Source organism: Bombus fervidus, chromosome 3 (assembly GCF_041682495.2).
Source record: "Bombus fervidus isolate BK054 chromosome 3, iyBomFerv1, whole genome shotgun sequence".
NCBI classification, from domain to species: domain Eukaryota; kingdom Metazoa; phylum Arthropoda; class Insecta; order Hymenoptera; family Apidae; genus Bombus; species Bombus fervidus.
Genome location: NC_091519.1, coordinates 5,503,600 through 5,520,562, shown reverse-complemented (window position 1 = coordinate 5,520,562; position 16,963 = coordinate 5,503,600). Strand labels below are relative to the sequence as shown.

The 16,963-nt window shown below is 35.2% G+C and overlaps 2 protein-coding genes across 6 annotated transcripts in view; one reads left to right on the top strand and one right to left on the bottom strand.

Moving 5' to 3' along the window:
* Positions 1-1,499: 1,499 nt before the first annotated feature.
* On the bottom strand, positions 1,500-11,540 carry LOC139985853 (uncharacterized). 5 transcript variants are annotated; one of them, XM_072000670.1, is made up of 4 exons: positions 11,383-11,401; positions 10,334-10,413; positions 6,699-7,094; positions 1,500-5,375 (listed from the first exon to the last, which is right to left on the bottom strand). In XM_072000670.1, the coding sequence occupies exons 2-4, from the start codon at positions 10,363-10,365 to the stop codon at positions 3,731-3,733; spliced, it is 2,073 nt and encodes a 690-aa protein (XP_071856771.1). In that variant the 5' UTR covers positions 10,366-10,413; positions 11,383-11,401; the 3' UTR covers positions 1,500-3,730. The 5 variants fall into 5 exon arrangements, with proteins under 5 accessions (XP_071856771.1, XP_071856769.1, XP_071856772.1 ...); XM_072000668.1 differs by lacking the exon at positions 11,383-11,401 and adding an exon at positions 10,748-11,128 and having other exon boundaries at positions 10,334-10,648; XM_072000671.1 differs by lacking the exon at positions 10,334-10,413 and having other exon boundaries at positions 11,383-11,540.
* A 3,661-nt stretch (positions 11,541-15,201) lies between these two features.
* The window catches only part of LOC139985855 (uncharacterized), a 30,412-nt gene continuing 28,650 nt past the window's right edge, over positions 15,202-16,963 (top strand). Inside the window, exon 1 of the mRNA XM_072000678.1 lies at positions 15,202-15,862. The gene's annotated coding sequence lies outside the window, so the exon portion shown is untranslated. The remainder of the gene's footprint in view (positions 15,863-16,963) is intronic.

Genomic DNA, 16,963 nt, shown 5'->3' with positions numbered 1-16,963 from the left:
AATTATCGAATTTATGTTATGCTTTTGTACTGTTTTTACAATTTCGGTTATATTGTGGAGCAATTATATTTATCGAACATGATTACGAGCCGACAAAATTTCGCTTACATAAGTGTTCATGAGTTCGTCCACATGTCGCTTAATGTGTGTCATACCGTTTATTTTCAATAAATCGCGCCTATTTTATACAGGGTTGTAATTTGGCGAAATCGTCCCCCTACTTAAACTTCAATTTCAGGCGGATACGGAAATAGTTTTATATATTAATACTTAATGTAAAAAATGGAATACACATTTTAAGCAAAATGGTTAGAATAGACAAATAGAAATATAGTTTACCATTTCCGTAGTGATTGGAGAAACTTTTTAATTTATTCAGTATAGTATCGCAAGTTATAAATACCACATTTCTGTTTCAGACGATTCTGTTTCATATGTAAATGTCTGAATGAAATATAAATAACTAAAATATGAACTCAGTCCATAAGTTCGTGTTTTTATAAATTTATTAAAAAATAACGCGTAAAAATAATTTTATCGGCAAATATGTGAATTGGAATTATTCTTAATATATATTTTTATAATTCTGTCATAGCCAAAATTACGTATTTATGGAATTATGAATCTTATTATAACAAACAGACGTTAAGATAAAAAATATCGATAACCTTCAAATATTCTGTATTGTTACTTTGGGCGAATATTTATTATAATTATCAGATGCACAGAAGCATATTTTTCGTGAATTATATTTTCTTATCTTCGGTAATGGCAGAAATAATTAGGTATTCAACATATACACTTTGTATATGTAAATGTAATATCATAGCTGCCGAAAGCGAAACTTCCTTTCTAAAACGTCATTCTTTTTTTAATTGCAAATATTTCTCTCCCAATTATCATTACCCAGAAGGTTCTACGAAATGTACAGCATTAGCGAGTAATTTGTGAACATTAATAACGTACAATTAATCTACTGCTAACTATATAATTATTCGTTATTATCAAGATATATGGTTATCTAATCGTTTGTCGACTTCAAATAAAATAATATTGTATAACTAATATAATAATATTTTATCTGTATAACTTGACCTATAGTCTGTGCTTATTTTAAGAAGCCGCTAATAATATTGAGTTACAAGGTAATAAAATTCCTATTATCATGAGTCAGTAAAATTTGTCTTTTGAATCATCATAACGAAAACATATCTGATGAAAGGTGACGAAATTAGTTTCAAAGTGTACAATATTATACCTACGGAACAGGATATGAAACTTTATAAAAAGAAAAGAAAAAAATGTTAAAATTAAAGAATATTTTTTAAATGTTTTATTATTATTAAGTAAAATTGGCGAGAAAATCGATTTTGAAAATTCATTGAATATATAAACACTTAACTCCGATACCGATAAACTAAGATCGATAGACAGATAAAATATTGAAAACGATAAAATATTCTATAATTTATCGGGATAAAAAAAAAAGATACAACGCGTACCAAGAAAAATGACTCATTTATTAAATACAGTCTTATACATTTCATGAACATAGTGAAATCGTATCGGCACCTGAATTTACTCATGCTTGATTTAAGCGACAGCAGGATTAAAAACTTCGCTTACATACCTATTCTCTTATAGACCAATATACACGTATATTTTATTCGATTTCCTACTACGTATGCTAGCAATGTGGCTTTTTTGATGAAAAAGTCATCTTGGTATGTAAACTAGACTCAAATCGTCACTGTCTGATCTGAGGAAGAATGGCCCGCGAATGAGAGTACTCTAAGAGTACCTCATATTTGTTTATACATGGACACCGCCAGAGAATCAGAGAACACTGCGATTGTTGCACATTTTCATTGAAACGGGAAGATAGCGTTTGATTACGGAAAGCACAAGTATACATCCGTGCAAGCAAACATCAAAGTAGTTCAACTTCAAAAGAAGCAAATGTCTCTTGGCGTGTGTCGTTAATCGGAAACTAGCAACAAGTGTGAAAAGTAACGTTACTTGCGACAATTATAGTCTAAAATAAATATGTTTAACGATTTAACTTAACAAATATATAAAGGATAACAAACGATAAATTTTATAACACCGATCGATCCTCGACTAGTAAAGCGAAGCAAAAATAATTTAGAATCATTAAACTGAAGCATGAATAATAAATTAACAATTGAAGAGACGCGGGAAAAAACGTAATAAGTCTATCTTTTTGAATAATTTCGTTACCCATTGGTGGTAAAAGTAACTGAGGAGGAAGTAACATATTCAATTAAAAGATATGTCTCCTAAAAACAATATTGATTATTGAATTTTGAAATTACTGATTATGTTTTTTCTGTAGTCTCTAATTATAATTATTGAAGAGAATACGAACAGAAATAATAAAGTAAAATATTGCTATAGATCTAATCTATGTTATATAGCTTAAATTATTACAGATAAAACTCTGTTAACAATTCTTTGCGAACTGGATTGCACAAACTAATAAATGTCAAAAGAATACATAAAATGGTGTATAATTTTAACGGCACTGCGTTTCTAGTCGAGGGTCAATAATTCGAACAGTTAAGTTTCTTTCTGAACAGGTCATATTACCTAGCGATGTCCACACTCGTACTTACGTAACATACGCTCGCATATAATAATAGGAAAACAATAGATATGTAAGAGTGTACGTACGAGCATGTAAGGGCCTGGTAATTGTTAACAATGACGTGTTTACGCGAGGCTAGCACGACTTCACGTCGTTCATCAGCGTTTAAATAGAATCTATGTTCGGTTTCGTACAGGTAAAAGCTCGGTTTCTTTCTAGAACTTCGTGACTTTATTATGGATGCTTACTCTTGACTCAATCGATATTTTCGATTCACGTTTAATTTCAATCTCTTGTTCTAGCCTTCGACACTTGTCAGTTCAGTTCAGCATTATTAACTTCTCGCAAGAAAAAGAGAGTAAGGGTTGGTTCGATCGTTGAGTGAGATTAATTAAAGACATGGCACCATTGTCATGGGAACAACGAACGGTCTTAGACTGGTTTTCGACCATTAATTCCCGGCATCAATGTGAAAAAAGTGTTGGTGAAACACAAAAGAGATTCGAAGCAAAAGGGTGATTGATAATTCGAGAACCTTCCGTTGTTCAGGGGATCGATAAATATTTCTTTTTTTACTTTATCACCCCTCGTTGCATTAATCATTCCAACTGACGCTAGACGGATTGCATCACTTTCCAATAAAATACGACTACCGTTTCAACGTATAAACATGTTTCCCTCAAACAGAGGAGGGTTGTTTGTTGGAGATGGTCATCGTTCCTACCTAAGAACGATCGATCACCATCTCTCGTATAATCGTGATTCCATCAAGATGGCGATGCCCATACAGGGTTGAATACAGATTCCATTTAAATGAAACGTACACGAGGTCATATTCTAAACTCCACGTAGAAAATTTTTCAACATCCTGACGTCTGACACCCGCGTATTACTAACACATGTTAATCCTATCTTGGCTGACGTTGTTAGCTTTCCTCGGAGTAAAATCTTGATAAATTACTTGACGATAGCACATCTTGTACATAGCTATACATATGGTACATGTTTATGTGCGTATACACCACGCAGTTTCAAGATACGTTACAACTCGCTCTTCTGTCTGCCGTGTGTCTTGTCGTAATAGACATTCAGTATCGGATGTTGAAATTTACTCGCTATATATCATGAACTACGACCGCAATTCGACTCGCGGACATATTTCGCCCAGGTACGGGTGGGAGTTAGGTCACCCTTTCTAGGACGTCGCGGCTCGCTGTTGGTGCGCGCCTGTTCCACGATCTTGCGATAAGTCTCGTCGTCATAGGTACAAGATAAACTCTTTCTCAGTTTCACCCCACCAGTTTCGAAATTCGCCGGCTGACTGCCCACTAGCACGTGCAGATCGTTCTTTACCTGTATCGCCCAGTCCCACATCTCCGTGATGAAGCAATTGCACACGAATGGATTACTCAACAAATTGACCGACAACAGACGTGGATTCGACTTGAATACTCGTGGATAGACAGTGTTCAAACTGTTGTTGCTGAGATCTAGGTGTTCCAGCATTCCTAGCTTCTTCAGAGAGGTCAGATTCTCCGTGCCAGAAATACTGTTATTGGATAAGTTTAATTGGGTCAGACTCTTAGTTGTGGAAAAGAGGTTTTCATTCAGATGTCTCAAGCTGCAGTTACTTAAATCTAGCATTTCGAGATTGGATAATTGTGTTGGAAGCAGGGGACCATCCTGAGGTACTTCCAGAGCGTTTCCACTGAGCTTGAGTTCGATAATGTCGGTACTAACTCGGTCGCCGAACACCTTGGGGTCGATGGGAGTCTTCAAGTCACAGTTGTTCAGTTCTAAACTCTCCAATCTCGTCAAGTTCGCGAACAATCCCTCTTCCAGGGTATGCAACTTGTTTCCGGATAATATTAATTTCTTTAGCGAAGTCATGTGAGCGAATGTGTTATTTCCAAGATGACCAAGATTACAAAAAGACATATCTAAATATTCTAACGATTCCAGTGGATTTAATAAACTACCAAACGCATCTGACAAAGGATTATGCGAGATATCTAGCTCCTCCAGGTGCTCGAATACGTGGAAAGTATTAGGCAGACGTTGCAGGCTACAATTACTTAACGAAAGCTTGTGAAGCTTTGGCAAATGACGCAACACGGCTGTCAATTCATTAGCGAACATTGGATTGTTGCTCAAGTTTAATACACGTAGTTTGCTAGCGTTTTTAAAAGCTTCTTCCGATAGACGATCTTGTAAATTGCAATTCGATAAATCTAACGATTGAAGACTGTGGAGGTTATGGCCCAGCGTGTTTCCAACATCCAAATGGCACAATTCGTTATTAGCAAGCACCAACTGCCTGAGGTATAAATTCTTTGCAAAAGCATCGCCTGGCAAATTGGTGATATTAGTCTTTTTGATGTTCAAGTATTCAAGACGAATCAGAGGTGCTAATACGTTTGTCCAGCTCAATGTATGTAGATCATTTTCCGCCATTTCGAGTTCTCGAAGGTTTTCCAAATGTGCAAACACATCTGGAGAGATGTGGGTTAAGTTGCAGGCGTTTAACTTCAGATATTCCAGATTAGTGAGATGATCAAAAGGGCCGGGTTTGATCTGTCCGAGTGAATTATGAGACAAGTCGAGTTTATTTAGGTTCGTAGTATTGTAGAAGAATTCCGTATTCAAGTGTTGGATGCCACACGAGTTCAGATCGAGGTAGAGCAGAGTGCGACAATTTAAGAAGGGACCTTTCACCTCGTCCAATGGATTGTTCTGAAGCTCCAGCGAAATTAAACCAGGACTGTCCCTGTAGAAATATTGAGTTTTCATTTATAATGTAATTAAAAGGGCTATAACATGAACTTAGTTCTTGTAAGTACATAAAATAGCTGATTTTTGTTAATTCTGTAAGGAGCCTGTAACTGAAAGAGCCAGAGCGTTCAAACGAAGCAGATTTTGAATGGTAAATTCGAATTAGTTTAAGAATAAAGTTTCATTACAGCGCTGAACATGAAAGAAAAGGTATTTCGAAACTTTTAAACAAAGATGTAATGAAACTAATGAAATAATAATTAATTGAAACATTAGATCGATATCCGTTTACTGAGTGAAAATGGCTTTTCTACTATATTACCGATCGCTTAATTAAACACATATGATGTCTATACTAGATTTTGTGATACTACTTGTTTCTAGCGCAGCATTATTAAAATAGCATGCACCGATTAGAAGCGAATTATGTGAAAGATACTCAAGATAATATTATGAAATCAGATTTATTACAGTATGTAATATGTTTCATATTGTTTTGAAAATATTCGTATAATACAGAAAACAAAATTTTTCTAAAGACTAAACATTTTTAAAAAAGGTCAGGCATATTATTTTGAATTTAAGGAATTCAATTCAGGAACATATTTATTATAGTGCTGCAATAAATATACGATAACATAAAAAAGAGGAAAACCTATTTCTCTGTATTATAATAGGTAGATTAATTGATTACGAAATCAACTTAAAGTGCATATTTGATGACGTATTTTGCCAATTTTCCAACTTTTATTCCTCAAATAAATTCTATGATTTACTGATCAGTAGTACTTCAATATTTCCTTGGAAATATGTATAAAAATCAATGTAAATGCAGAGCAACAAGACAATTCACATGTTCTCGTTGTATATGTATAGTAATATCAAATATTACGAGAATAAATTATTCCTAGGCAATATTAAAAATATAAGCAAGAATAATAGAACTGTCTGAAAATTGTTGAAATTTAATAATTTAATTGTACCATAAGGTCCTATCATTTATACTTAAAATTGAATAAAAGTCAATTAACCAATATTTTCTATTTCAAAATTTCCTGATTTTTAAGTTTAAATATTTCACACAAATTTTCTTAAATTAATTTTGAGAAATTGAAAGTTCCTGCATTTTATATATAAATCACTACCTACTCGTTATGAATAAAAAGTTACAAATATTTTGTTACTACAGATCACTACCTCTAATTTCGTCTTTATATAGCAAACAGGTGCGACGATTCTTATTTATGTACGTACGCGCGTGTAGCAGACGTTATACGCAGAAAACGAACTGAAGAAAAGAATCCGAAAGTGCTCTTACCTAAATGCCTCGGGATCGACATGAGATATCGCGTTTGATGAAAAGTCCGCCTCCAGTAGATAAATTAATCCAGCAAAAGATTCATACTTGAGTTCGGTCAATCGATTATGTGCCATTTGGAGACGCCTTAGCTTGATCGAATGTGGAAATGGACCGACCTGTACGATATTGTTACCGTTCATATCTAGAACGTAAATGTTCGGGCTGAGCTCGTCAATCGGTATGCTAGTTAAATTGCTTTCGGAGCAGTCGGTCACCCAGTTGATGCGAAAATAATGACAATGACAGTCCACAGGACACTCTTGTTCCTCCAGATCGCCATTATAGGAAAATGTAGATGTACCAAGAATTGCTACTAATAAAAGTAGTCTCAACATCTTGGTAAACACGGGATATCTGTAAATAAAAATAATTGTAAGTTTAAATGCAGATTTTTATGCATTTATGGGAAATTTAAAGATGTAAAAATGCACAGTATGCAAATAACATATAAAAATATGTAAAATATTCAAAATATAATGCTTGTTATGATATTTAGTAGCTGGAACAAACCTCCGTCTGGAACAAACCTACCCTTTTATCCGTATTCATAAAAATATGAATTTGCATAAGTATCCGCAAAGATCATTTGCATAAATATTTTCATAAGTCTAATTATAAGAATTTCAAGCGCTCAATTTATTTTGTACATACAAAAGGAACAAAATGTGTTCTTTAAAAGCTAATGTAATTATTAATTAAAACATAGCTGATATTTATTCGCAGAGAAATTGTTGTGTAATATCAAGAAAAGAATTTTGAATTCAGATTTGGATTCTAATCTGATTGGTTGGTTCTTTTATTCCTTATATCTAATATACAAAGTCACTGTGAAAGTTTGTAAGTTTATCTCCTCAGGCATTCTCGCAAAACTTCACCACGAGCAGGAACATCCTGCTCGACATTCTAAAAGAAACTTCCCCCTGTCTGCAAATACGAGATTTCGTCGTCTTCAAACAAAACGTTCGGCGTTTAAATTTGAATAAAGTTCGATAACTTACAGTTCGGTAACCTACTTCAATAGTTACTCTATGTCTGTATAACCGTATCTCCAGCATGCGCGTATCTGTGATACAACACGAGCATAGTCATATAATACAGAAACCTTAGTAAAATTACCAATTTCCTTATTTGATTAAGTATTCAGCTGTAAACATATTATATGATACCGGTATGTATTTAATGAATAAAGGAATCAACGAATAATGGTTTTTGTTATCTTATCACGTACCTATTATATACATGTATATACAAATTACGAATGAATGCATTGTTGGAGAAAGGGAGAGAAATCATCACCACCGAGAGACGACGAGATTTACTCTAACCAACTATGACGACGACGATGTTCATTGTAGTGTATTGCCAACAAGATAACTGGCGAGTACTAATGGTTTAAAGCAAGTAGAGCAATTGTCAGTTAGGAACGGACTTTGCAATTGGCGGTCGGTAATTCCGAGCAACAATGCACGGCGCTACAGGTCGTTGAGCCAGAATCGTTAATCGTTCCAGTAAAACGCTCTTCACTGGTCTTTCCTGATGTTTTCAGATACCTGTTCCCTCTTTTTTCAACAATACAAAAGTATGCCATTGAAAAAGTCCTTGTTCGCTGGACAATTATTATCGTTTAAATTCGTTGGTAATTGTAGTTATCTGTTACGAGACTGGAGTTTAATTGCCGTGCTATTCTTCTATCGGTAACGATTATCGTCGAAAGAAAAAGCAAGATTTTTGAGGATAAAACATTTTTTATATGTAAATGTAAAATATAAGCCGTTGATTCGATGGGAATGCAGTGAAAATATTATTATGGAAGACATCCCATCTATAGTACCATCAAACGTACGTTTCTATTCATTACTGTCGGTTCGCTGGTCAAACATATACGCTTGATAGAGGTAATTTTGTATGTATTAAATTCCGAGCACAATCATCTTGATTATGGCGATGAATAACATTTGAGTAAGTTTTCATGTTGGCTACGGAGAAGCGGCTACATACATACAAAGAAAGGTGGCGACGCTTCTGGCCAGTAGTCAACTTCACAAACGAAGCCCAGAGGAAGGCGTTCCGCCAGAATGCTATGCGTTGCACGCTCTACTGCCCCTTCAGCTTTCTACGTATAGTTTGCCTACGGCCTAGACCATTACTATCCCCCAAAGAGCCAAAGGGAGTCGAGGGTGTACGAGAAAGTGTATTTTCCCGTTTCGATTCCTCCTTGTGTTTCTCGCTATTGCCTTGCCTTTGGCGCCATAGATCTTTCGTTTTCAAATTCCATCCGAGCTAGGAGTCCATCTCTCACTGACGCGATGATAGAGACTGTGCGTGAGGGGATCGAGTCATTTGCATTGAGTCTTCCGGCAAGAGCTTCAATTCAATTCATACTTTTTGCAAATACCATCTCCTTTATATATCTATTCTATCTTTCGCACTCGAGATTGTCAAATATTGGAGTGGAAGGGAATACTTCCAGCCGAATTCAAAGGAAATCCAAGTGCTTTCTTTGGCCAGAGTGATTCGGTTTTTCTCTTTCTTCAACAGTATATCAACCGGTTTCAGCAGTTGGTTTTTTCCGCTAAAACTTTCTTATTCATCTAAATCGGTAACGTATCGACGATATGTCTCATGACTATGATATTCAAACTGAAATCGCTACGAACCTTGTGTTTGCATTCTCTTAACTCTTTTGACGAGACAGACGATTATGCAACCTGTGATATGATTTATTTCCTGCAGCTTACAATTTGAATTATTTTTTTCGCAGTGTTTTATCTATTTGAACTCGTAGAATAATGTTTAATAAATGTCAAATAATAATGTTTGAGATATTTAATGATATAAAAAGTTGTAGTTTTTCAATTTTATACATTGTAAAATATTACCTTCGTGGTACTGATATATACTTATACATCAAAAGTATATTAATACATTTATATACCAAAATATGCATCTTTTGGAAATGTTATATATGTATAAAAGTAGCACACTACTTGTTTTTTAATATAAATTTTATTATTTTTACTTGTATTATTTTTATAAAAATTATAATATAAATTATTTTTACGTTCTTATTGAAATAATAGAGGTAATAGCAGCATTTAAACTAAAAAAACAAGGAGTGCTGCTTTGGATAAGAGAGTAAACTTCCGGTCATTATCAACTGAAACTAACGCACGTAGGCTACATACTTCACTATAGCAAATAAAAAGCAAACACTTTTCGTTACTATCATTCTAAACGAGATATAAATCGAGACTCCTTCTAAAACTATAACTTTATGAACATGAATTAAACGAAAAAAGAATGCGTTATCTTAACTTCGATGCCATCGTTGTTGAACCGAATCAAATAATTAATTAATCGTTGCTTACAATTGCACGAAAGCAAGAATATTTACATCGATTATAATTTTCATGAAAAAAAAACCAGTATCAAATGAATATTCATCGTGAAACCTGGTACAATCCGGGTCATGATGTGAGATTCTAACGATTTACTAGAGAACGTTTCGTCGCGCACGAGTTGATCGGATTCGAAAATACTGATGACATCGTATCTAGAATTCGACATACAAACTGAAAACACACTTTACATACCGGAAAAGTAGCGTATTCTTCCTTCCTCCCATGGAAGAGTGAGGTTAAATCGCGAACGTCGTCAGGATTTGAACGTACCACTGGACAAAGATAGATTGAACTGTGAGTTTGCAGGGATCCGATTAAATTAAACCATGTCTGCCTGACCGAGGTCAGGGTAAAACGTACTGACGCGCACTCTCGTTCTTTCTGCGTCGTATAAGTTTCGCGACGCGCGTCTTTTCGGGGTGTTATGTTTCTCTCTCCCCTCTTTTCTCCTTCACATATGATCACATACACATATAGGCACTGTATTTCATCCTTTCTTGTTGAATACTAATTGAATTATTTAGCCAGTAAATAATAAACAAAAATCTTACGCTTTTGGGTTGTAAGGTATTCTAACCTCCTTAGTCATGAGAAGGCAAAGTTTACATGTTGAGGAAAATTTGATATCTCGTACACTCTCGAACATCTAATTCGCTCACTAGCTTTATGATTCGACGTTACTTTACGTGATTATGTCCTCGAATCACGGTTAATAATCTCTTGTTAAATGAGAGGGATTCGCAACATGAATCTCGAAATTGTATACACATGAAGCGCATGCGCATTTCAGTTAACCCTTTTCGAAAACGCGTTTTCATTCAATTTGTATGATCTTGAGGTTAGCATATAAGACGTGTACTTTCTCGCTTATATAATATATTTATCACGAACATTAGTGAATTTCTTTCTGGACGTTTCGTCATTAGGCAATTTTTAATATCTTCATGATATGACGATATGATGATATTCTGTTGTGCAATCACATTTGACACGTGTTTATTGATTATTCATTATCTACATGAATTACAGTGTACATAAATTTTTTGTGTACTGTAAAATAATTAACAATGTCTCATGTTCTGATTAGATGTGTTCAATGTATCATAAATACGATAATAAATGTGGAATAATAATTGAATCGATTGGTATTTATTTCACATTTGGTATATATTTGTCACATGAAGATAAATACCTACATGTTTTTTAGCAAAGGTAAAAATATATTTTTATTAAACTCGTACCTTGTGTATAATTTCTGCTTCTCTATCGATATCTGTTATTTTACACTACTTAATTGTACAATAACAATTTTAATACTGAATACTCGAGGGATAATGATTAACACTGAAGTAGACACCGGTGACACACACGCGCATGCGTTCTCTATCACTCTCGATTGTCCTTAGTAATACATATTTAAATTGAAGATTAATGTCTTGGATTTCATAACTATGCTAGATAAATAGCCTACATGATATTTTTAATCCACGAGCCTTGTTTGCGCATGTAAGATTCACTTACCAAATACTTTTTTTAACGAGATAAACATATACGCAACTTCCGAACGACAATGAGTATCACGTTTCTTTTTCGCATGTTTATACGAATTGTACATACAAGACATACATCCATATAGATATACACATATTCAAGGTACAACTTACAGTGTACAACTTAGGTTAGGGTCAAACCGAGAGATGGGGCAACCAATTGTCTTATTCGAATACCGACTAAAAAATATTTGAAAATTTTCTGTAATAATGATATGTATGTATTATACAAAGTCATACTGTTTTTATTTCTATATCGAATAATATTGACCGAAATTGTTTTCTCTAATAGCAAATAAACCTAAGAAGTTATTTTATCAATACAGTTACATATAAATTTCCTTTGTCAATAAGATAATACATGTATGATGCTAATTGCATTAGTGTAATATTTTTGCATCAATTGTCGTAACACAACAAAGGTGCGCATATATTGAATGTCTGTAGAGGACAATGGGAAATCGATATGGCTTGGATGTGGTACGTGTCACTCGTACGTCTGAAAGCGTTTGTTCACGTAGTCAATGCGTGATTGAGTGATGAGTGCAGCACGTCGAATTCTGAAGAATTGCATTCGGTGGAATTGGAAGCGGAGGTCAGGCATTACGCCAGCATTGCGAAATGTCGGGAATAGGGATCTCATGATCTTGACTAGGAACAACGACCTGCCAGTCCCACTCGTATTTCTACGGCAAATGAGAGAGAGAACATTGATTAACTTTGCAATTGACATTAGGTTTCTCGATAACGTGGCTTTGAATTATTGCCTAAGATTAATTTCGCCTTTACAAGCACGTCATGGTGTTGACTTCATTTTTCCAAGTTCCAAATGAAAGGATTACGAAAACATCGAACATATATTTAATGGCACGTAACATGTTTCTTTCTTTCGTAATTAACAACTGGAAATGTTACGTACAGCGTTCGAAGTCTAAACTTTTTTGCTAGAACTAATAAGTGCTTCGTATGCATTTTATATTTTACAATCGTTTGTGCTAGTATTTTATATAATTAATTTTATTTATATATATGTTTATTTATAGTAATACATTTTATTGGGAAATTATTAAAAGTTTCAGTAAATATAACATATTGTTACAATGTTTAAAAATGTCGTATTTAATATCTTTTATGGCTGTTTTATTTAGCTTTAATAATTCAATTTATTTTATAAAAAAAAGAGAGAATGCAAGAAATATAGCTTACTTAAGAGAAATTTAAATATAACTTCGAACGCCGTATTGACGTATTCATATACTCACACTAATGAATTAAAAATGTTAAGCAGTAATATATATATATATATATTTGGTCAATAATTTTATCTTGTACTATTTGACTCTTCATAGTACATAGTCTGTCGTACGCGTTTAAAAACTTAAAAAAAGATCTTTGCGTATATTTTACTTGATATTATCATGTTTATTCATAATACACTAATATAATTATCAAAGCTTTAAGGTCATTACATTGACTTCTGCTTTCATTTATATGTACTCAATAATTAAAAATTAGCATAAGTATCTTTGCGGAGACCAACATTTATTCTATACTTTTGACGTTTTCTTCCTTTATTTTGTCATTTTTAATGTTATGTACGCAACAACTTAACAATATAACACATTTCCGAATTATGCATCGTATTCTGTTATTTCTCCTCTTATTTATATAATTGAAAAATCTACTGTAATTAATATTATTTTTAATATTTTTGATTCGCTATTGATGAATTTGAGATTTGCTGATCTCAAATACATATAAGTTAATTGTAAGTCAAAGAGAAAATACGTATATAATGTATAATATGTACATATGTAATCATGAAAAAGAAACAAACGGTAACTTTATCGACGCAATGAAAATACATATTCATTTGATATGTCGGATCACCAGGTGGCGCTGACTATCTCAATCAGATGTATTCAAATCATTTTTTCATCGGCAGAAAAGAATAACTTCTTTTTAATTATTTTAATCACAGAGGAAAAGAGGACATTTACCAGTTTAGCATTAGATATAAGCGTTACAGTAGAAGAATAAACTATCATTTATCTTTTTTTTTCACAACACATGTATTCTTTACTATCACAGAGGATAATTAGCAAAAGTATGATTTCGTATCATACGATCTGCAGCGAAACAAGAGTAAATGAGTAGGAGGTAACCTTTCGACGTGTACACGCCTCGGTGATCTCGGTGAATTAAAACGATAGCCGGTATCGCATGAATGTATCAAATTTAATTAAACCGAGTCACGTTAACGTTTTACTACTGCAAGAACCACAATGGCGATTATTCTTCTGCTTATAGATTTATGCCGGAATTATAATCGTGAGTTCCGTATATTTTTTGGCGCTTATATTCCCCTGAAATTATGTGAGAATGACTTTGGCAAACGGCCAACGTTCCGCGGACTGTGCGGAGACAACATGTACGGAGCAACGAACTTTAGGAAGCATCACTTCGGACAAGATTCTTTTTAGTCGTCCAGATTTTTAATCGTACAATTTATTGGCAGAATACGATGCTTCCTTTTTCCTCTTCCAATTTCAATTATTGTAGGTTATGTTAAGCAAATAATGTAGATAATTTTCTTTCCTTCTTGCTTATTGCAATAAAAATAATTAGTAATCAATTTCTCAAGAATTATACAAACATCACTAGATTACATAGAAACAATCATGAAAATTGTTTTCGAGATTATCATGGTCTTCGATAAGAAACCAAAGATTTCGCTTAACCACCGGTTATTAGAGGCATTGTTCCTCCAACGGAAGCGAGAAACTGCCTCGGGTCATAATATTCCCGGTGTACACGTTACGAATGTGTGAAGAGATAAAGTATTCTCAGTAGTGTGCTCGGAAACATTCTTAACATGGCACGCGAGCAGCCGTAGCCACGAGTATTCAGTTAATTCCACGCAAGTGGTTGCTTTTGTGCCATCAGCGGCGTAACGGCATTGTTACGATAAAATGAAATTACTCGTATGCGAGTATCATCAAGCGACGTTGAAACTCTTCAATGGAATGATCGTAAGGCGGCTGTGGCTGTAATTCAAGCCGCGACGTGCATCGTTCTTCAGGCAGGACCGATTGCATCGATTTCCCGCGACGCAGCGGTCGATTTTGAATTGTAATTACCGCATTCATCTCGCGTAGCACGTAGCACGGTTAAGCACGCTGCAACGGCAACATACATGCCGCATCCCGGTGCATCTACATAGATGTAATCCGTGGACCGGTAACTTTGTTGGAAGTAATTTTCGCCGAGTAAGAATAATTTCGTGTTCACACGTCGCTTGGAGCTTTCGTCAGTCGAAGTTAGGGCGCTGCCTAGGCTGGAGGTTAGGGTTGGCTGGAGTCGAGAGAGGAGCCATGGAGGTTTGGGGTTAACGGTATGGTGGTACTGGCGACGACGGTGGTGGTATGGTATGGTAGTGGTGGTGGAAATGGTGGTGGTGAGAGAGCAACTGCGCAGATCCCAAAGTCTTTCAGCCGCGAGTACGTAGGCAAACTCCGATTCAGTAAGGACTGACTGTTCCCGTTTGCAGTGCAGCTCGAAATCTCAGGGAGAAACCGCGGTCTTTCGTCCTCTCTTTTTCCTTCTCTTTCTCTTTCTGTCTCTGTCTTCCTATCTTTCTATCCACTCTGTCTTTGTTTTCCGTCTGTACCATCCTACTCTAGCCATCCACTCTGCTTCTCTCGCGTCTTTTGTTGTTAGTTCCCCTCACCGCGGCAAAGTACGTGCTTAACTTTTTCCGTTTGACCGACTGTCTGTCTGTCTCTGGCACGAAGATCGTGTCACGAACTACTGTTTCGATTCTTTTTCGAAGCCAGTCCGGTACACGCTAGATTGCTGTTCGCGGACCGATGTACTACACGAGCGAGCGGGGCTCGTGTCTCGCGCAAATTCCGACTGTTCCCCATGGTTAGTCACGTGGCTGGCCAGTGATTCGAGGAAATCTGGTTGGCTTCGTTTCGGGATACCGTACGAACGGTGCGTTCCGGATGAAAGGTGCGTGTGCCAGTTGATCAACGCTCGTTCGACCGTTCGACTCGGCTCGTGCAACTCGGAATCGAAGTCCCGAGGACGTGTGTGCAAAATCGACGGTGGACCGCAGGTCGATGTGCACAACTCTGGAGAGACGTACTGAAACTCCACGTCTGTCGGTGTAAGTATACCTAGCCACCCTTTTCTTTCACGCTGACAATGAGTCACGGACGTATCTGCCTCTGGCGGCGAGTCAGCTGTACGCCAAATGAAACGATTGTTTTTCTTTTCTCACGTAATCATATAAAATAAATTTGTACTTGTTCTGTTTAGTTAAATGTAATTGTAATTCTATTTCGTTGGCTTCTTTTGTTACTAAGAGTGTATTTATATGGTTCCAAATGATCTCAAAGCAATCGTTTGCCAAAGAATAGTTCCAAGCTAAAGACTAATTTATAGAAAATCGAACTACGAAATTTTTGTATATGTTATAAACAATTGTTGAGTTGAATGTAATTATAAGTAACCATTTATTCCTCTCGTTACAAAGGGCGTATTTATACGGCCTCAAATCACGGTAATCATTAATAACTATTTACTAAAGAACAGTTAGTATTTATTTGCCTCAAAGGAAAATCATTTGCCAAAAGCGTATATATACATTTTCTTTAGTATAGAATCATCTTTATTTACATTTACATCCATTATACTATAATTAATTATACGAATATATTTTTATTATATTAACAAAAATAATATCAACTTGCATCGAATAGTACCGTAGTAAAAGAGTTAACAACGTATTATCACATTATAAATTATTCATTCTTTCCATTGAAGATTTGAATTAATTGTTATAAGAGATTAATTATACTTTATCTCGTTTACCGAGCGTATTTTAATGTATCGGCTACATACGTAGCTCTATCCCCTCGTAACGACCTTTCAGAGCCATTAACTTATTAAAAGATTAATAATCATGTAATATACATTATACGATGGTAGAATGATTTATAAAATTAATTTTCATATGATAGTGTCCACAAATAGGACGTTTCATCCCCTACATGGTAACCAACGGCAAAATTCGATTCAGCAACACCTGCCGGTGCAGGGCGTCGATATTTTATTCGAGCAACAAACCCTCGCTGCATCGACGACGCGATTAAGATCTCCTTAACCGGCGGCAATTTTCGATGAACGATCAAACAGGCGCGGGAACGAATATTATTACCAGGCAAAGGTTAATATGATTTCGCAAAAATCTGTGGTCACAAAAGCC